Genomic DNA, 20,354 nt, shown 5'->3' with positions numbered 1-20,354 from the left:
AGGGGTGCAGGCTGCTGTTGATGGAGTAACTGTGTTCACTCACCACCACCTTGATGTGTTTGGCTAAATCTTTGGAGCTTCCCATCAGGAAATCTGAGAACGCCGTCTAGAGAGAGAGAGAGAGAGAGAGAGACAGGGGGAAAGGGGGGAAGAGAGAGTTACACGGGTCACCAGCCTGGGGGGGGTAGGTGGGGGGTGGGGGGTGAGGGCAGCCAAGTCTCGGGGGGGGGATCGGGGGCAATGTTACTCACCCCGGCATAGAACATTTTATTCTTAAAGCGGCTGTTGAACTTCTCCGGCTTGGCTTCTGCAACACAGACCGGGGGGTTAGCCCCGCTCCACTCGCCTCAAAATCCACCCTCCCGCCCCGATCCCCCCCCACCACCCCCACCGACCCCCCCACAGCAACCCCTTCCCTCCCCCGGGAACGAACCTCTGGATTCGTGGAATTCCAGTGTGACGTGAGCATCGAAACCGAGGCTGAAATAGTTGTTGAAGACGTCGAGGGGAAGCTGCGGAGAGGGGGGGGGGTGCACGTAGCAACTGTCGTCAGCAAACATTACCCCACGGTCAATACCCCCCCCCCCCACCACGGGGAGTCACTGTCCCACCACACACATCCCGGCTCCCGCAGGGATACACATCCCCCCCACCTTCAACTTGCTCCCCAGCCCACTCTCTATTCCCTGTGCAACTGCCTTGCTCCCCCCTCCCCTCTCCCCTGTTGCTCCCCCTCTCCCCTCACGCCCTACCCTCACTCCGACCCTTCCCCTCCCCTCACTCCCCCTCTCCCCTCGGTTCTCCCGACCTCTCCCTCGCCCCCATTGCTACCCTCCGCCCCCACCCCCCCCCTCCACCTCTCCAACTGCCTTGCTCCCCTCTCACCCCCTCACTCACTCCTCGCTCTCCCTCCCCACTCACCCCCCTCACTCACTGCCCCGGGACCCGCCTCCCCCTCCCTCTCCTCGCCGGACACACCTTCTCTGCGGCCGGCTCGTCTCTCTCCTCGGGGGTGGCCTCTCCGTTCCTCTCCTGCTGCAGTGTCCAGCGATCCAACTGCACAATGTTCCCGTCCTCCACGTGGGACAGGATCTTTGTCACCGGCTCGTCAGTGTAGCCCTGAACCCCCCCCACCCCCAAAGAGAGAGAGAAGAAGAGTGGGGAGGGGGGGGGGAGAGAGAGAGAGGTGGGGAAGAGAAACAGGGGGAGAGACATAGTGAAGAAAGAGAGCGAGAGAGGGGAGTAGAGAAGGGGCAAAAGAAAGTGGGGGAGATGGAGAGCAGGGGGGGAGAGGGGGGGGGGGAGCAATAAAGGGCGAGGCAGAGATGCAAAGAGAGAGAGACAGGCCGACAGAGAGGGAGAGAGTGACACATAGATAGAGGGGAGAGAGGGACATAGAGAGAGAGAGAGAGAGGTTAATATACGTCTGCGCGCAATTGGCTGCCGCGTTTCGCCCACAAAATGCACAGTCACCCCACTTTACAGTGTATCCTGTGAAGCGCTTTGAGACGTGTTGGAGACGTGATGGGGCGCTGGGTCAAATGCACGGATTATTATTATAATTATTATTGTTTTGCCCTGTGTTCCCCCGGGGTTTGCCGGCTGGCGCAGGTTGCGGGCCGGGGTGGGGGTGTGGTCGATGGTCCGGGACACTCACCCCGCCCCAGTTGAGGGTCCTGGCCAGGTCGTTCCCGGTGCCCAGGGGAAGCACAGCTACGGGGGGCTGCGGGTTCATCTTTAGTTGGTCCAAAATCGACAGAATCCACCCCACCTGCACACAGGGCAATCGGGGGTTAAATCACAGGGTAACCGTGAGAGGTTAATAGTTAACAGGTGGAGGGGGGAGGAGCTTGGGGCAGGGGAGGAGCTCAGGGGGGGGGGGGGGAGCAGCTCGGGGGGGGGGGGGGGGAGCAGCTCGGGGGGGAGAGCAGCTCGGGGCGGGGGGGGGGGGGAGAGCATCTCGGGGCGGGGGGGGGGAGAGCAGCTCGGGGCGGGGGGGAGAGCAGCTCGGGGCGGGAGGGGGGGGAGAGCAGCTCGGGGCGGGGCGGGGGGGGGAGAGCAGCTCGGGGCGGGGGCGGGGAGGGGGGAGAGCAGCTCGGGGCGGGGCGGAGCGGGGGGGGAGAGCAGCTCGGGGCGGGGGCGGGGAGGGGGGAGAGCAGCTCGGGGCGGGGCGGGGCAGGGCGGGGCGGGGGGGTCAGCACACACTCACCGTGCCGTCCCCCCCACAGGCCAGGATCCGCAGGTTCTGAACCTTGCGATACAGCTCCAGCCTGAAACAGCACACGGCAGCCCTCAGCCACACAGCCCGAGACCCCCCGCCCCCCCCCACCCCTGCCCCCCGCCCCGCCCCACCCCTGCCCCCCCACACTGATAACAGCCCCGCCCCTCATACCAGGGCACCGCGCCCTTTGGACAATGCCCCGCCCCTTAGAAAGCCCCACCCCTCACCACAAGAGGCGGAGCCTGAGAGCCACTACTTTCTATGCGACGACGTTTCCGTTTCTTCCCCCCCCCCTCCCCACCCCCCGGAGAGATATCCCCCCCCACCCTATCTCCGCCCTGTCCCCCCCACCCTATCTCCGCCCCGTCCCCCCCACCCTATCCTCGCCCCGTCCCCCCCACCCTATCCCCGCCCCGCATATCCCCACCCTGCCCCCGCCCCCCGCGCCCCCCAGCCCCCCCCCAGCCTGGGTTACTCACGCCTCCTTGGGGCCGCCCTGTGTCAGGTCAAACACCTGCCGCGGGTTCAGGTACCACATGAAGGACTGGATGATCTTCGATCCCTGCCACACAACCAGAGTCACCGACCACATCCCGCTAAACACCCTCCCCCCCCCCAACCCCACCCCCCACAACAACAACAACAACGCACTCTCGCACTGCGAGGGGCGCTGGGTGTGTGCGTTTAGGGGTGGTGTGGGGAGAGGCTTTGTGTGTATGGGGACGGGGGATAGGAGGTAGGGGACACTCCGCGTGTGTTTGTGTGTGTAAAAACTTATATAGCGTAGCTTCACGGTGGTGGGTTGGGGGTGGGGGGTGTGCGAAATATTGGGCAAGTTTCCTTACTCCACACACACGCCTGATAATAATCCCTCAAGAAATAAAATGATACTAATCTGGTCACTTCGGTCCACGGCTGTTTGTGGGGACGGCTGCCGGGAGGAATTGGCTGCCGCGTTTCGCCCACAAAAACATACAGTCGATCCACTTCACGGCGTCTCCCGTGAAGCGCTTCGAGACTGGTCTCGAAGACGAGATCAGGCGCTGGCATCAAATTTGAGGATCGTTATTCTTATTCACTATTAATTGGTGGTTTTGTTGCTTTTGGGGGTGAGGCCGCGATACGGAATCTCTCTCACCCAATTTTTTTTAATGAAAAATCTCCCACAGCGCGTCTCGTCGTTACAATCCTCCAGTATTTCGTACCTTTGTGCCGTTTGCGACAGAAGGTTTTCCGAAAAGATGTTCTATTCAAAGTTTTGATCTTGTTTTTTTAATATCGGTGAACAAACCCGAATCCGTCCACCCGAAGCCGAGGAAAATTAGGGGCAGGAAGGAATTTAAGAAGGAGTGGGAGGGTCTTGAAGTCGATCCGTTCGGCGATTGGGAGCCAGCGGAGCCTGGCGAGGGCTGCAGATGTGGGCGTGGGGGGGGGGGTGGTGGTGGGAAGGGGGTACACACCTGATTGCCCCCGCTCTTGGGGTTGACGAACACCAGCAACGGCTTCATGAGGGGTGACGGCACCGGCTTGATTATAAACGGCTTCCAGCGTCCGTCCTGAGAGAGAGAGAAAGAGACAGTCATAGAGGGTCACAGAGAAAGAGAGAGAGAGAGAGAGATAGAGGAGAACCAAGAGGATCCACCAGAGGATCCACCATAATCAGCTCTCATCAACCGCTCCAGAAAATGAGCGATGTGTCTATATATGTGTGCGCGTAGAGTTGTGTTGTGTGTATAGTGTGCGTAGTGTGTGTGTATAGTGTGTGTAGTGTGTGTGTTTAGTATGTACGTGTATAGTGTGTGTGTGTACAGTGAACAAACTCTAATCAATTCCGCCCAAGGCCAAGAAAAATTAGAGGGAACGCAGGTCCCAACGTGAAAGGCGCTAAACAAATGTAATCGTATTGTTGGTTGCAGAGTGTGAGTATGGTGTGGGTGTATAGAGTGTGTGTGTAGTGTGTGCGTGTAGTGTGTGTGTAGCGTGTGTGTACATAGAGTGTGTGTGTTCTGTGTGTGTAGTCTGTGCGTATAGAGTGTGTGTAGTGTGCGCGTATAGTGTGTGTGCGCACATAGAGTGTGTGTAGTGTGTGTGTAGTGTGGGCAGTGTCTCACAGTGACTTACCTCTCCCTTTTTACTGGATTTCCTTTTAAACGAGGTTCGTTTTTTCTTTTTACTGGATTTCAGCGAGGTCTGTGCGGATGGGAGCGGGGGGTTTGTGGGGGCGGGGGGAGAGAGAAGAGAAACAGTCAGTCAGCGTGAAGTGTGGGGGGTGGGGGAGGAAACACGGGACATATATCACGAGGAAATCAGGGGAAATCAACAACGACAACTTGCATCGACTTCGCGATTGAAGAGGAGGGTCTTGAGACGTAGCCTTGAAGGAGGTGAGGGAGGGATCGAGGCCGAGGGACTGTGGGACCGAGGGAGGGGGGCTGGGGTTGGAGGTTTTACCTGCGCACGTCTGACACGGAGGATCCAGGTGGGGGGGACGATGACAGCAGCGTGAGCCCCCAGCGTGCAGGGTTCCTCGATCTGTTGCAGCATGAAACACGTCACCTTATTGTGATACTGCGGAGAAATAATAATAATCATCATCATCATCATCATCCTCGCATTTGACATAGCGTCTTATCATATCTTCGAGACGTCTCAAAGCGTTTCGAGAGAGAGAGAGAGAGAGAGAGAAAGCGCACGAAAAACAGCGTTAGTGGGAGTGAGAGAAAGAGAGAGGGGGTATGTTAGAGCGTGAGAAAATTTGTATGTGTGTGAGAGACAGTGAGTTTGTGAGAGAGTGAGAGAGTGAGTCTGTGTGAGAGAGTGAGTGTGTGAGTGAGAGAAAGTGTGTGACAGAGTGAGAGAGTGTGTGAGAGAGTGAGAGAGTGAGTGTGTGTGAGAGAGTGAGTGAGAGTGTGTGAGAGTGAGTAATAATAATAATAATCCTTGCATTTGATACAGTGCCTTATTACGTCTTCGAGACGTCCAAAAGCGCTTCACAGAATGTACTGTAAAGTGAATTGACGGTATATTTGTGGGCGAACGCGGCAGCCAATTGTGCACAGCAATGTCCAGTGAGAGAGTGAGTGTGTGTGAGAGACTGAGAGTGAGTGTGTGTGAGAGAGAGTGTGTGTCTGAGAGAGTGAGTGAGAGTGTGAGAGTGAGTGAGTGTGTGAGAATGAGTGAGAGTGAGTGTGTGAGTTTGAGTGAGAGAGTGAGTGTGTGTGAGAGTGAGAGAGTGAGTGTGTGTGAGCGAGAGAGTGAGTGAGTTTGTGAGAGAGAGAGAAGAGAGTACGAGAAACAGTGTGAGTGAGAGACAGTTGGGAATCCGATAAAGAGCGAGAGGGTGTGTGAGAGTGCGAGAAAGTTTGTATGTGTGAGAGAGAGAGGGTGTGTGTGAGAGAGAATGAGAGAAATAGTGTCGGAAAAGAGAGGAGGGTGTGTGAGAGTGAGAGAGTGTGTGTTTAAGAGAGAGACAGTGTGTGAGAGTGTGCGAGAGATCCAGAAAGATAGTGTGAGTGAGAGTGAGAGAAAGAAAGTGAGAGTCTGCATGAAAGAAAGACTGAGAGAGAGACAGAGAAAGAGAGACTGTGTGAGAGCACAGCGGGGAGCAGAGGGGCAGTGTGTGAGAGGGAGAGAGAGAGAGGCGGACAGAGAGACGGACAGAGAGACTGAGAGAGAGAGAGCGAGAGAGAGAGAGAGAGAGCGAGAGAGAGAGTGCAAGAGCACAGTGAGGAGAGGAGCAAAGAGAGAATGTGTGAGAGGCGGAGAGAGAGAGAGAGAGGGAGGGGGGGAGAGAGAAAGAGAGAGGGGGGGGAGAGAGAGAGAGAGAGAGAGAGAGAGGGGAGAGAGAGAGGGACAGTGATGGTCAGTGGGACACTCACTGCTTGTTTACACCAGGAGCAGCTGATGGCGACGATCTCCTTGCTGTGAAAGGCAAACTTCTGCTGGAAACCCTGAGGGCAGCCGAGCACAGACACGTTACACGCGCACACGTCACACACACGGGCTTGTATGACAGCCTCAGCCTGTGTGTTAGTCCTCTGCAGCGGCTGTCACCACATGCGAACAGCGTGTAACAGCGTGTGGATGTTGCGTGGCAGTGTGTGACTGGTGTGCAGCGGGTCGCTGGTGTGGAGATGACACGTGAAGTGTGTGGATGGCGTGTGTGAGTGTATGTGTATGAGTGTATGAGTGGTCTGTAGATGGCATGTGCGACTGGCCGTGTAGATGGTATGTGGCAGCGTGTGACTCGTCTAGATGGCGTGTGGCGATGGGTGACTGGCCGTGTAATGGCGTGTGGCGATGGGTGACTGGCCGTGTAGATGGTGTGTGGCAGCGTGTGACTCGTGTAGATGGCGTGTGGCGATGGGTGACTGGCCGTGTAATGGCGTGTGGCAGCATGTGACTGGCCGGGTAGATGTCGTGTGGCGATGGGTGACTGGCGTGTGTAGACTCGTACCTTGCCACACTGCTTGCACTTGCCCTCCTGCCTCCTGCGATGAACCCAGTGATGCCGAACGAAGGTTGGCTGACGGGAGAGAAACAGCGGCGGGTGAGAGGGCGACGGGAACTCCGCAAACACCGACCCTCCCACCCTCTCCGACCTCCTCACTCCCCAATCCACCGCTCGACTGGCACCGGCCTCCTGCTCGTCCCTCGCACCCTCCGCCCCACCATCGGAGTTCGCGTTTCCAGCCAATGCACCCCGAAACTCTGGACCACTCTCCCTCAACCCCTCCGCCTTTCTCCCCCTCTCTCCCCTCTCTCAAGTCCCGTCTGAAAACCTTCCTCTTCGACCCACCTGTCCAGTCGCTCTCCGCAGGCCATTTCCAGCCCTGAACCCTGGCTCGACCCTGCCCCTACCCCCAGCACTGCCCGCACGCTGCCACCTATACGCCACCCACCCACCACTCACTCACCATCCACACGCCATCCACACACCAGTCACGCACTAGCACGACCACACGCCATCTACATGCCAATCACACGCCCACCGTCCTCACACCAGCCGCACTTACCTCTCGCATGTTGCGTGACCCCGACTCCCGAAACGTTGGTTTGCATCGGAAGTTTATCTGGAAAGGGAAACGTGAAATGAGTTTATTCCGGCTTTCACTCTTGGGATCACAAGGTCGGTTCGGATGACAAAGCCCCTTTGGCTCTTCCCCATCTCATCCCCTCCAGATCTCCCACCCGACTCTCCCCCATCACACCATCCAGACACTTTTGAAACGAGTCCCAGTGTTCCTGACCTCAACCTCCCTCCCAAGTCACTCTGTTCCAGTTGTTGATCACCCACATATATATATTTAGAGAGAGAGAGAGTGAACAGAGAGAGAGGGTGAGGGACAGTGAGAAAGAGATAGAGATAGAGAGAGAGAGAGAGAGAGAGAGAGAGAGAGAGAAAACGACAGAAAGACACACAGAGAGACAGATGTGTCAGAGCTAGAGAGGGTTTAGAGAGAGTGCGTGCACGCGAGAGAACGAGCGCGAGAGAGAGAGCGAGTGTGAGAGAGAGAGAGAGAGAGAGAGAGAGAGGGAGAGCAAGGAGTGGGCAACGTAGATGGAGGCAGGTTGCGGCCGGTGCCCTGGAAACCGTAGCTGACCATTGAGGAGATTGGAAGAGACGTACTTTTTCCAAGTGCTCGATGCACGCGGTGTGAACCACGATCTTACAGGCGGCGCACTTCTTCCTGGACACCGACTTTTGCTGGAGAGAGAGAGAGAGAGAGAGAGAAAGAGAGAGTGAGAGAGCAGTGTCGTCCTAAAGAAGTCCTGCGACACCCACACAGGGAGCCGGAGTGGTCCTGATGAGGGTGACATGTGCGCCATCGGCCACCAGACGGCAGCATTAGCCTGCAGTACAGTCTGCGGCACAGTCACCCCCAATCTACCCGTTTCTCTTCCCCAGCGATGTCTTCTTTTGGGGCGCGCGGAGTTGGGGAGGGGTCTAAGCGGGGTCTGCTCGGTGCTGAACTGGCTCCAAGGTGACCTGCCTGGCAATGGGATACCAGAATCGAGCCATCCCTCTCTGTGATGGTCTCTCTCTCTCTCTCTAGTCCGGTTCCTGAGCCAGAAGGGTCCACGGTATGCCAGGAAACTCACTGCTGATGGCAGCCCAGCCCGGCCTGGCTCATCGGCAGGACCTGGAAGGGCCGACCAGATACTTGGGGTAGGGAATCCTCCCCCTCAGCTCCTGTTAACCCTGCAGCCAAAGCCCTAATGGGTAGCGTGGTCCTAGCCGGACAAGCAGCGGGAAAGCTGGCGAGACACAGCTCTCAATGGGCAAGCCACGCAGTTTTAGTTGGTTAGACCCCACCAGTTACCCCAACGCGCATTCTGAGATGCCCCCAAACCTTGGCTCTTTCCAACCTGCGCCTAATACTTGCCGGAATTAGGTAAGCAGGAGGCGTCCCTCCAGAGAGAGAGAGAGAGAGCGTATTCTATTCCAACAATCTATCTCTGTGATTTCCATGTGTAGGTGCGATCCGTGAAAATCTCTTAAGAAACGGTGATGGGTTTCCGCATGTGACAGACACTCGGCTGACCAAAGAAAAAAAACTTGTGCTGGGAACTCAGGGAAGAGAATCATTCATCTACACTCCACACTCTCCCTCTAATCCGTCCTTCTGATCAGACGTTAAACCAAATTTGTGTCTCTACAAGATTACAGGTGGACGTTAAGGATTCCGCGGTGCTATCTGAAGAGAAAAGGGAGTTTCTCTCTCGGGCTCCCGGTGGTCTGGCCAGCGAGCCACCCAGATAAAATCGTTAGTTCACTCCACGGCTGTTTGGGGGACGTTGTTGTGTGTGACGTTCAGTAGACACCCCTCTGATCCCGTCCTCAACCAACATCCAGACACCTCCTCCAGCCATGGAGGGAAGGGGGAGGGAGGCGGAGGAGGGGAGCTGGGGGGAAGGGGGGAACATTGGATCTGGGCACGAACCCTGGCCCTTTCTTCCTCCTTGTTCAGCCCAGTGACGCCGAGAGCAATGGTGGTCCCAGCACAGAGCGACCCCTCATAGGAACAGGAGGCGGCCATTTCTCAGCCTGTTCCACCTTTCTAAAATCAGGACTGATCTGGACCTCAACTCCATTTACCCGCCTTTGCCCCATATCCCTCTGATCTGACAAACACCTCTCCACCTCAGTCGCGAAGATGTGAATGGATCCAGTCATAATCCACAGCTTCTTGAGGGAAGAGAGAGTTTTCCAGATTGCCACTCTCCCACCACCCTCTCCCACCCCCCCCCCCCCCACCACCCCACTCACCAGGATTTTGGCCACGCAGTTCTGTTCCCCGGTGTAACAGAAATCACCGGACACGTTGGTCTCAAACCAGATGTGGTCACCGTACAGAGCGTTCTCCTGGAGAGAGAGAGACAACCAACTATTATTATTGAATCAATAATAATAATCCTTGCATTCGATACAGCGCCTTATCACGTCTTCGAGACGTCTCAAAGCGCTTCACGGGATACACTATAAAGTGAATTGACTGGATTGTGTGGGCGAAACGCAAAATCCAATTGCGCGCGGCAGCGTCCCACAAACAGTCATGGATTGAGTGACCAAATTATTATTTAAGATCATTTTTTTGGGGAGGGATTATTACCCCAGGAAAAGCGATCTGCCAATCGGCTAACAACCGGGTTCCTAAATACTGCCGGTAAACAGAGGCGTGGGTGGGTGGGTGTGTGTGTGTGTGTATGTGTGTGGGTGGGTGGGTGGGGAGTAAGGAAACTTGTCTAAGGTTTTGTCCTACCCCGGGAATCGAAACTACATCTCTCACTTGCGAGGTGAGTGCTCTAAGCACTGAGCTACACCCAAACACCAGGGTGGCCACTAACCATCTTGGCATTGCAAATCCCGCTCTCGGCCAGCGTGTGGCGCTCCTCAACCAACCATTTTAGACCCCCCCCCCCCAACCCCACCACCACCGCTCCTCCAGGTCTGGTATTTGGCCTCCAAACCCTTCCTCGCAATCCAGAACAAGCGCTTTGGTTCGGGTGCTTTCTGTGTGCGCGCGGTTTCCTTGCTCAGTTAAAAGTAATAATATTCAATGAGATTTCCTGTTCCTTTTAAAGCGAACTCTTCCCTCCTCCTGCTCGCACAGCACAGGAAGCGCTAACCTCAGGCATTACTCTAAGCAGCCCCACGAGCTGATGGATGCTTCCTGTCATCGTCTAGCAAATAGATAAATCTAAACATAGCCCGACATTTATATATATAGATATACACAGGGCAGTCGCCAAACATCCGAGCAAACCGCCAGAACATACAGTGCCCTGAGTTTCTCCGCAGTCCCCCTACACCAACCACCGCCCTCTCCCCCACCTCCCTGCCCACACACCCCACCCGCCCCCCCCACCACCCCCTCCCCTTGGGAGGCCGTGGGAAGGGGGTTAGGTCCACCGTAATCCTTGCGTTTGATAAGGCGCCTCATCAAACGTCGTCGAGACGACTCAAAGTGCTTCACGGGATAGCTCGAGAGCGAGAGGACCTGTGTTCGATTCCGGTGCGGGATCAGAGTGAAACCTTAGGCAAGTTTCCTTACTCCCCCCACAAACACAGACACACACACACACACACACATACATACACACACAGGCCTCTGTTTAACCAGCAGTAAGTAGGAAACCGCTCGTTAGATGATTGTTGGAACACTTTGCGGGGGTAATAAACCCTTCGAAATAATAATAATTTGGTCACTTCAATCCACGACAGTTTGTGGGGCCGTCGCCGGGCGCGATCGGCTGCCGCGTTTGGCCCCCAAAACACACAGTCACTGCACTTTACAGTGCAACCTGCCCGTGAAGCTCTTTGAGACGTCTCGACTACATGATGAGGCGCTGGGTCAAATGTAAGGATTATTATTATTAACGTTACGCTGCTGCAAAGTGGAGTGACTGTGCGTTTTGGAAGGCAATTGGCTCAAATGGGCTGTGGGTGGTGGGAGGAAATGGGAAGAGGAAGGGGTTTGGGCGCCTGTCACGAGAACGTGCTCACCGTCCAGTCCACCGTGCTTCGAACTTCGCGGTCGGTGTCGTGCCACAAGGTGGCGGAGGGATTGGGCTGCGTTGCCAGGTGCTGGAGCCCAGACTTAGCGATAGCTTTCCTGAAAGAAAACAACAAAAAGCCATGACGTGGTCTGCTCTGAACATCTGCGACATGGGAAACACTTGAATACACTGTGACCCCCCCACCCCCCACACACAGCTCCCTCCCCTCCCCTCTCCCACCTCCCCCACCCCCCAACACACACACGCCCATCCACCCACACACACACATCAATCTCAGAGGTGAAGTCTTTGCTGTGAGCTTGACATGACTGTAACAGCCTCTGTGCCGGGCTCCATCACTGTAGTGGGGGGTGGGAGGAGGGGGGAGTGTTTTTTGGGGTCAGCCGGGTGTCTGACACGTGCGGAAACCCATCGCCCCGCTGACCGGGGGTGGGGGGGGGGGAAAGAATACGTACGATAGGAGTCGGTTCCACTCGGAGGGGTGAGCGTCGATGAGGGCTTCCTGCCAGATCGCCAGCGAGCTCCTCCGCAAGTGGTGAGGCACCACTTGTCCCCAGGAGGGGGTCCGGGCCCTGTGGAGACCCCAGGGGCTGGTGGCGGGCAGTGGGGGCCGGGAGGAGCTGGCGCGCCGGCTGATCTGCCGGTAGTTGCCGCGCAGCCCGACCACGGACCTCCCGAGGGTCACGCTCTCCACGGGGAGGAGGTGGGAGGAGGCGCGGCGCAGACACCGGGGGGCTCGCAGGAACCGCTTGGCATGGAGGCGGCGGAGGGGGACGTTCACCGCGACCGAGAGATCAGACACGCGCCCCTCCCCCTCGTCTTGCTCCTCCTCCTCCTCGTGCGCTGAGGCTTCACTCCAGCTGCCGCCACTGGCCGAGGTCTCGGCACGTTCCGGCTCGGCCCCGGTGGGATCTCCGTGGCGTTTCGGCTGGCCATCCTCGCCTTCCTCCTCCTCCTTCTCCTCCTCCCTCTCCCTCTCTCTCTCCCTCTCTTCCAACTCCTCCTCCTCGGTCATGCGGATCAGGCTGGCCAGGAGCATGGAGGGTCCCAGCAGGTGGGTGTCGATGGTCCGCGCTTTGCCGCTGGGCCGTCTGTTGACCGCGAACCTGGGGTTCAGGCCTGGCGTGGTGGTGCTGGACCTCCGGCGCCCGGCACGGACTCCGGCCCCGGCCCCGGCTGGCACGGCGTTCCCGACCCGGCCCGGGCAGGGCGGGGGCCCCGGGAGCTGAAGGCTGGAACGCCGTCGGTGAGCCAGTGTGGCCGAGGGCAACCCCACGCTGGAGCGGCGACGCACTTTGCTGGCCATCACCGCCGCTCGCCGGCAGCCATCGGCCGCACCGGGCCCCGGGGCCACCGGCTTCCTCCTAAAGTGTCTCTTGAAAAAGGTCTCCATGGGTTTGCGGTTGTGTCTGTGTCGGGGGTCGGGGGGGTTCGGGGATCAGGGGAAGGGGGGGGAGGGGCTGCCGGCCTCACTCGCTCTCTGTTGAAGGTAGAGAACGAGGAATCAGAACTTCAGCTCATCCCCCAGCAGCGACCAGTCCTGAGTAATAACACTGCCCTGAGTAATAACACTGTCCTGAGTAATAACACTGCCCTGAGTAATAACACTGCCCTGAGTAATAACACTGCACTGATTAATAACACAGCCCTGAGTAATAACACAGCCCTCAGTAATAATACAACTCTGAGTAATAACACAGCCTCAGTAATAATACAACTCTGAGTAATAACACAGCCCTGAGTAATAACACGGCCCTAGGTAATAATATAATCCTGAGTAACAATACACCCCCCCAGGTAATACCACTGCCCCTGAGTAATGATACAGCCCATGAGTAATACCATTGCCTTAGTAATATCACAGCCTCTCCAAAGTAATAATACAGCCCCTCCGTGTAATCACACAACTCTCTGAAGTGATAATAATTATTACCTCCCTCGAGTATCATTACTGCCCCGAGTAGTAATACAGCACTGATGGATAATTACAACATTGATTACAGCAGTCAATAATACTACACCATTGAATAATACTACACCAGTCAATAATACTACACCATTTACAACAGTAACTAATACTACAGATACACATCTTTTGTGCGCCTTTAGTACTCACTGCAACAATACAAAGGTGTCTCCACTATTGAAACGCTCGCTGTGGCGCTGTTCATTCTCACTGCCGACTGCGATCAGATCAACATCTTCCAAACGCACAGGTTACCAGGCGCTGGGTGACTGGCACCCGGTCCAGCCAGGCGCAGGGTGACTGGCACCCAGTCCAGCCAGGCGCGGGGTGACTGGCACCCGGTCCAGCCAGGCGCAGGGTGACTGGCACCCAGTCCAGCCAGGCGCAGGGTGACTAGCACCCAGTCCAGCCAGGCGCGGGGTGACTGGCACCCAGTCCAGCCAGGCGTGGGTGACTGGCACCCAGTCCAGCCAGGCGCAGGGTGACTGGCACCCAGTCCAGCCAGACGCAGGGTGACTGGGACCCAGTCCAACCAAGCCCACCCTGACCCTCACCCCTCACCCCCAAAGGGGACGTCACTCGTACATACACAGCGCCTCTCAACAACAACCTGCATTTATAAAACATCCTCACGTGGAGCAGCGTTTTGGAGCCTTTGACAGTGGCAGAGTCTGACACTGAGTCGGGGTGGGGGGGGGGGGGATGGGGGAGGAGGTGACGGTAAGCTCGGGCGAAGAGGAGGGTCTTCCGTCACAATGTAACAGGCGTAGGAGGGGGCGACGCTCCGTCTCTGACGCAGAAGCCGATCGCAAAATTATTATTACAAAATGTGATATTGATCAGGACCGCAGTAATGTGAGCAGCCGGTCACTGGCATTGGGGAAAATCTGGGGTGTGGGGGGAGGAGGGGGGGGAGAGCACGGCATTGTCAGAGCCAACATCCTACACCATGAGGAATAATACAATCCTGAGTAATAATACAACTCCGAGCAACAATATAACCAGCTTCCCGGCAGCGAGCGCGGGGTGAAGAAGCCCGACGTGGCTACCAGAGCGTGAGTGGGCGTTAGTTTGACGGCTGAGAATGGAAAGGTCACCTTTGTGGATCGACGATCGGCCCAGAATAGCTCTGCGTGTAATGTGACCCCAGAGGACAGCACTCACAGCCGCCACAACAGTGCCTGCAGACACACCAGACAATGATCGATGGCTGCCCGCGAGGTTAGGCCCAATTAGATTGAATCACGTTCTTCAGCGCGAGATCCAGAGTTGCCCCCAGATATCCCTTTCCCCGCCCATAACCCGTGGAGTCCCGTCGTCCAGTGGCCAAGAGCATTCACCTCGCAGGAGCGAGGATCCAGACAGGGCGCAACATTACTTTACGCGGCCTCTGTTCGGCTACAGCAAATAGGAACTCGTTCGTTCGTCGATTGACGCTTTCCGGGGCTAATAATCCCTTCCCCCTCAACAAAACATTTGTTCGCTCGATCCACGACGGGTTGCGGGACGCCGTTGTGCGCAATTGGCTGCCGCGTTTCGCCCACAAAGTACACACCTTAGCAACACATCCTGTGCAGCGCTTTGAGACGTCGCGACAACGTGATAAGTCGCTGTCTGAAACGCAAGGATTGTTATAACAACAGCAATAATTTGCTATACCGCCTTATCACGCCTTCCAGATGTCTCAAAGCCCTTCATGGAATAAAGTGAATCGACTTGTGTATTTTGTGGGCGAAAGACCCACAAACCATGATTGTATTTGTATGATTATACTATTATAATCTAGATCCTCAATCCTCAAAGGACCACAAGGTTCCTGATTCCTTTCCGCACGACAGCCCGAGCAAGTCAGGCGACCGAATGGCCTCTCTCTGGCCTGGGCGAGTCCGGCCTGAGCCTGGTGACCCAGCCATCGGGCGAGCTCTCGAATTCTGCCTTTTCCTTTCCTCTCTCTCTCTCTCTCTGAGATCGGATCAAACTCCTCAGATTGGTGTCCCCGCAATCCCCGTCCCAGCCGCCAGAGAGCGAGGGCATTGCTCTCCGGACTGTGGCCCTTCCAGTCGGAATGAACCGCGGGCAAAGGCGGCTCTGAACATGACCGAGGGAGAGCAACCAGTGACTGGCGACAACAGAGACCGCACTTGATCTTAGCCAAAGCCTCGCACCCTTTCTACTGCCCACCCACCGCTGTAGATTTCCTGGAGGGTGGAAAATAGCCCCCACCCCGCCTCCGCACTGAAGAGGAATTAGAATCATTGGACCTAACAGCACAGAAGGAGGCCATTCGGCCCATCATGCCAGTTCCGGCTCTTTGAAAGAGTTCTCTGTAATGCCTCAAAACTCATCAAATAATCTCTAACTCCTCCTCACTACCCCCTCCACCCCCCCCCCACCCCCCACATACATACACACATACACACAAACACATACATAAATACATATACAAAGACACATGTATACACACAAACACACATACACAGACCGCACACATACATACACACGCGCGCAAGAGACAAACAAGAGACACAGAGATAGACACGCGCAAACACAAAGATACAGACACACACAGAAAGGCACACAGACACACACACATGCGGGCACACACCTAGACACACACACACACACATGCGGGCACACACCTAGACACACACACACAGCTACACACAGACACCCAATTTCCAGTTGGCTACTCCTGATTGTATGCTCCCCCCACCCCACCCTGTTGCGGCGCTGAGAGCAGTCATTCGACACGGCTTATCAACACGGCATCAAACCGTCTGGGATTTCTTCCTGTGGCCCTGCTCATTGCTTACTCTTCATATTTATTGTTGATGTCGGCATCTGACACAGTGAGAAACCCATCGCTGTGGTGAAGAAGCTTCGAAACCAAACCACCGAGTTCCTCAAACTCATGGTTTCTCTTTGTCTGTCCAGCGCCTTGAGACATCCTCCCCACTAGAAAGGCGCTGTACAAGTGTAATTGTGTACTGTATTGTCTGGGATGGAACCTACTCTGTCTGCCCAAACCACCTGAGGGACACACCCTGCTTCAGTAATTCGCTTTACAGTGCGCTTTGAGACGTCTCGAAGACGCGATGAGGCGCTAGATCGAATGCTGGGATTATTACTACTATTATAAACAACAACAACATTACATGTGTACAGCGCCTTTCATGTCGGGAGGACGTCCCAAGGCACTGGACAGACAGACAGAGTTTCGAAGCTGAGGTGGGGGTCGGGGAGGGTGGAGGGCGCGGGGGTGGGGGGGGGAAACCGGGAGATCGAAAGCACGGTCAAAGAGGAGGGTCTTGAGGGTCTTGGCTCTGGAAGGTGGCGAGGGGGGGGGTGGGGGACTAGATGGAGTTCCAGAGGATGGGGGCAGAGGGCCTGTCCACCCATAGTGAGCGAGGAAGGTGGGGGGACGTGAATGCAGGCCGGAGCCCACTGAGCAGAGAGAGCGGGCAGGACAGTAGGGGGTTGGGAGATTGCAGAGGTGTGGGGGGGGGCGGGGGGAGAGCGAGGCCGTGGAGGTCTTTGAAGGTGAAACCAGTAGTTCTTGACCTGATCTCCCGCCTGCAGTTGTGTTTGCAGCGTTGGAGCTCGTTCAGCAGCTCGATCTCTACTCCAACCCTCCCCTCCCCTCGCCTCCAAACCCCTCGCCTGGGCTTTAGCATTTGGCAGTCGATTCCACCACCGATTTCTCAACCTGCAACCTCAACCCCCAGCTGCCCTTTACACCCACACAGATACGGTAACACAGCACAGCTAACAGCAGGTCACGGGGAGGGGAGCCAGACACCAAAGTCTATCTTGAGTAAATAAGACAATTGCTGGGAATCACATTCTCGCCTCCGCATCAGAAGGTCGTGGCTTCAAACCACCCGCCACCCGTCACCCGCCCCACATGAGCAACAATCACGTCAGGGCCTCTGAGCTGCGCTGAGAGTCTTGGCTGATGCTCCACTGTGGTTCCCAGGTGAGGGGGTGGGAAAGGGCTCTGCAAGGAATTTCTCTTCTCTTTTTGACTAATGCATCGGATCCATAACACTTCCCTTGACAGGGCAACAACAACAACAACAACAAATAAACCAATGACATTTACACGGCGCCTTTCACGTCGGGAGGACGTCCCAAAGCGCTGAACGGTCAAGGATTTGGACCCGAGCTGGGAGTTGGGATCAGGAGGGTGGGGGGGGGGGTAGAGGGGGAGAGGGGAGGGGTAGGAGGGTGACCGAAGGCTCGGTCGAAGCGGCGGGTCTTGAAACGGGCCTCGAAGGAGGCGAGGGCGGGGGGTGAAGTGACTGTGGGATGGAGTTCCAGAGCGTGGGGGCAGAGAGAGGCGGAAGGCCCGACTACTGATGATGGGTGTGAAGCAGGCTGGAGCCCGCAGAGCACTGACAGGACCTCAGTTTAACGTCTTATCTGAAAGTAGGTGCCTCTGACAGTACAGCCCACCACCCCCCCCTCCCACCCCCACCATACACTGAGTTACCAGCCCCGACCGCGAGCTCAAAGATGCAACACGGGGCCTGAACCCACAACCCTCTGAAATGCAAAATGGATCGCGACGGCAATCATAATTACAGTAAACGTTTTCAAATCAAATCCATTCACTCCCTGGCACCTCCCTACCTCTCCGACCTCCTCACTCCCCAAACCTTCCTTTTCGGCCCTGCTTACAGTCACCCGCCCCCAGGCATCCCCCCCACCCACCACCGCCTCAGAGTCAGCGCTATATAAGTGCATGTTGTTGTTGTAATGCGTTTGATACTGCGTCGTGTCACATCGTTGAGACGGCTCAAAGCACTTCACGGAATATACCATGAAGTGAATTGATTGTATTTTGTGGGTAAAACGCCCCAAAAAGGATGGGGCGGAGGGGCTCGGGGAAGAGAGCGTTTAGAAAACCTCCCGAGGAACCACAAAATACAGACACTACACTTTACAGTGTATTCTGTGAAGCGCTTTGAGATGTCTCGAAAACTGGATAAGGCCATGTGTCAAAAGGATTATTATTATTACTATTGATTACAAACCAGATCCTCGATTGGGATTAAACCAAAGCCCGTCTCTGGCTGATCTCCCAGAAGCCAAAAGCTCACGGCACATTATTCCCCGTCACATTCTACCATTTAGCAAAACAGTTTGGGTCACAATAAAGAGCCTTAGTATGAAAAACAAGAGAGAGAGAGAGAGAATGAGATGATCAAAACACAGGCCGGCTGCTTTGATCTCCTCACAGCTCAGGCTCCTTCTATTCACACCATCGGCGTAATCAATTCTCCTCGAAGGAGGAAAGGTCGAGGCATGAGTAGATCTGCCTTAGATGTGCCGTCAATGGGATGTGGGGGGGGGGGAAAGAAAGGGAATAAAGTAACTTCCCTCTTCTCTTTAGCATGAGAAAAGAGCAGAATAATGAGCAGGGATATTGAGTTCCCTCCGCGCCAATGAGGCTTCCAGCTCTTCAGCAAACTGGTCCTTCTGACTGTTGGCGGGGGGTGGGGGAGCTGTGAGTCAAGTCTGATTGAAACCTGATCTAGGATGGGGGCATGGGAGAGAGAGAGGGGGGCAAATGGCGGGGGGGGGGGGGGGGGGGAGAGAGAGGGAGAGAGAGAGCAAATGGGGGAGGGAGGGAGCAAATGGGGGAGAGAGGGAGCAAATGTGGGGGGAGAGATAGAGAGAGAGAGAGAAAATGGGGGGGGGAGAGAGAGCGAGAGAGAGAGAGAGAGAGAGAGAGAGGGGAAAAAATGGGGGAGAGAGGGAGAAAATGGGGGAGAGAGAGGGAGCAAACGGGGGAGAGAGAGGGAGCAAATAATAATGATAATCGTTGCATATACATAAACGCGCTTCACAGAATAGACAACAACAACTTGCACTTGTATATGGCCCCCAAAGCGTCCCACAAACAGTCACGGACTGAGTGGGGGGGAGAGGGCAGGATTATTATCCCCAGAGAGGAACCCGTCAATCAATTTATTTCTAGGGAAACAGAGGCCCTCGAAGTGAGGAAATCTGCCTAAGGTTTCGCCCCGGCCCGGGAATCAAACCCCGGTCCTCTCGCTTGCACAGACTCCGCAAAAGTGGGAGGGGGGGAGAGGATGGGGAAGAGAGGCAGAGAGAATAGGAACGAGAGAATAGGAGAGAGAATGGGGAGAGAGAGAAAATGGGGGGGAGAGAGAGAGAGAGAGAGAGACAGAGAGAGAGAGAAAGAGGGAAGGAATGGGTGGGGGAGCGAGAGAGAGAGAGAGAGAGAGAGTGTAGCCGAGAGGGAGGGAGAGACTGGGTTCCCCTGATGCAGGTTATTACAGGTCTCTTTTCTGGAGGCTATGAGTCAGTCTGTTGAAAACCGCAGCTCCGAGTGCACAAGACTGCGAAGAGTATCACAAACAGAGAATGTGGGTGAGAGCACGAGCCGAAATTAGACACGATTTCCCAACCGCTCTTCACACCTATCACCCCCCCACCCCCGCATGCCATTCAGCTTTTTACAGTTTACCGGAGCAGCCACAGCAAACGTGACATTTCCGCAGGTTTTGGTTAATTTCAGGTCTCACTGTTATGTCACACAGCATCGGCCTGACCCTCACATCTACAGCTGCGCGTGCGTGTGTGTGTGTGTGTGTGTGTGTGTGTGCGCGTGTGGGGCTGTCTGTCAGACGTCAAGTCCTGGATGGAGAGCTAACTGGAGTCCTGTAGCTCAGTGGTTAGAGCACTCGCTTTGCCAGCGAGAGACCTGACTTCAATTCCAGGCAGGTCAGGGCCAAACCTTGGGCAAGTTTTCCTTACTCCACAAAGAGCCTAATAATAATCCAAAAAAAACCAAAACAATAATAAAATTGGTCATTTTCAATCCACGACTGTTTGTGGGACATTGCTGTGCGCAATTGGCTGCCGCGTTCGCCCACAAATGTACAGTCAATTCACTTTACAGTGTGTTCTGTGAAGCGCTTTGGGACGTCCTCCCGACGTGAAAAGCACTATATCAAATGCAAAGGATTATTAAAGGATTAAAGGATTACCACCCTGTTCGCTCCCTCCATTCAGCGGGTTCCAGCCTGTTTCATGTCCCCCACCTCGCACACCCCACCATTGGCGGGCGGGCCTTCAGCCACTCTGCCCACCCTCTGGAACTCCATCCCACAGTCC

General features: G+C 55.8%; 1 protein-coding gene across 1 annotated transcript in view; it reads right to left on the bottom strand.

The window, feature by feature from the left end:
• LOC103172674 (diacylglycerol kinase zeta-like) overlaps positions 1–20,354 on the bottom strand; it is a 71,442-nt gene that overhangs the window by 30,395 nt on the left and 20,693 nt on the right. The window contains exons 3-14 of the mRNA XM_042341649.1: positions 11,229–11,337; positions 9,492–9,587; positions 7,851–7,928; positions 7,237–7,293; positions 6,678–6,746; positions 6,100–6,171; positions 4,673–4,789; positions 4,343–4,411; positions 3,682–3,777; positions 2,701–2,783; positions 2,210–2,270; positions 1,658–1,771 (exon numbers count right to left, since the gene is read on the bottom strand). Coding sequence (XP_042197583.1) covers positions 1,658–1,771; positions 2,210–2,270; positions 2,701–2,783; positions 3,682–3,777; positions 4,343–4,411; positions 4,673–4,789; positions 6,100–6,171; positions 6,678–6,746; positions 7,237–7,293; positions 7,851–7,928; positions 9,492–9,587; positions 11,229–11,337 — 1,021 coding nt within the window. The remainder of the gene's footprint in view (positions 1–1,657; positions 1,772–2,209; positions 2,271–2,700; positions 2,784–3,681; positions 3,778–4,342; positions 4,412–4,672; positions 4,790–6,099; positions 6,172–6,677; positions 6,747–7,236; positions 7,294–7,850; positions 7,929–9,491; positions 9,588–11,228; positions 11,338–20,354) is intronic.

The sequence above is a fragment of the Callorhinchus milii genome, unplaced genomic scaffold (genome assembly GCF_018977255.1).
Source record: "Callorhinchus milii isolate IMCB2004 unplaced genomic scaffold, IMCB_Cmil_1.0 Scaffold17, whole genome shotgun sequence".
In the NCBI taxonomy this organism is placed as follows: domain Eukaryota; kingdom Metazoa; phylum Chordata; class Chondrichthyes; order Chimaeriformes; family Callorhinchidae; genus Callorhinchus; species Callorhinchus milii.
This window is presented reverse-complemented; position numbering and strand designations above follow the sequence as displayed.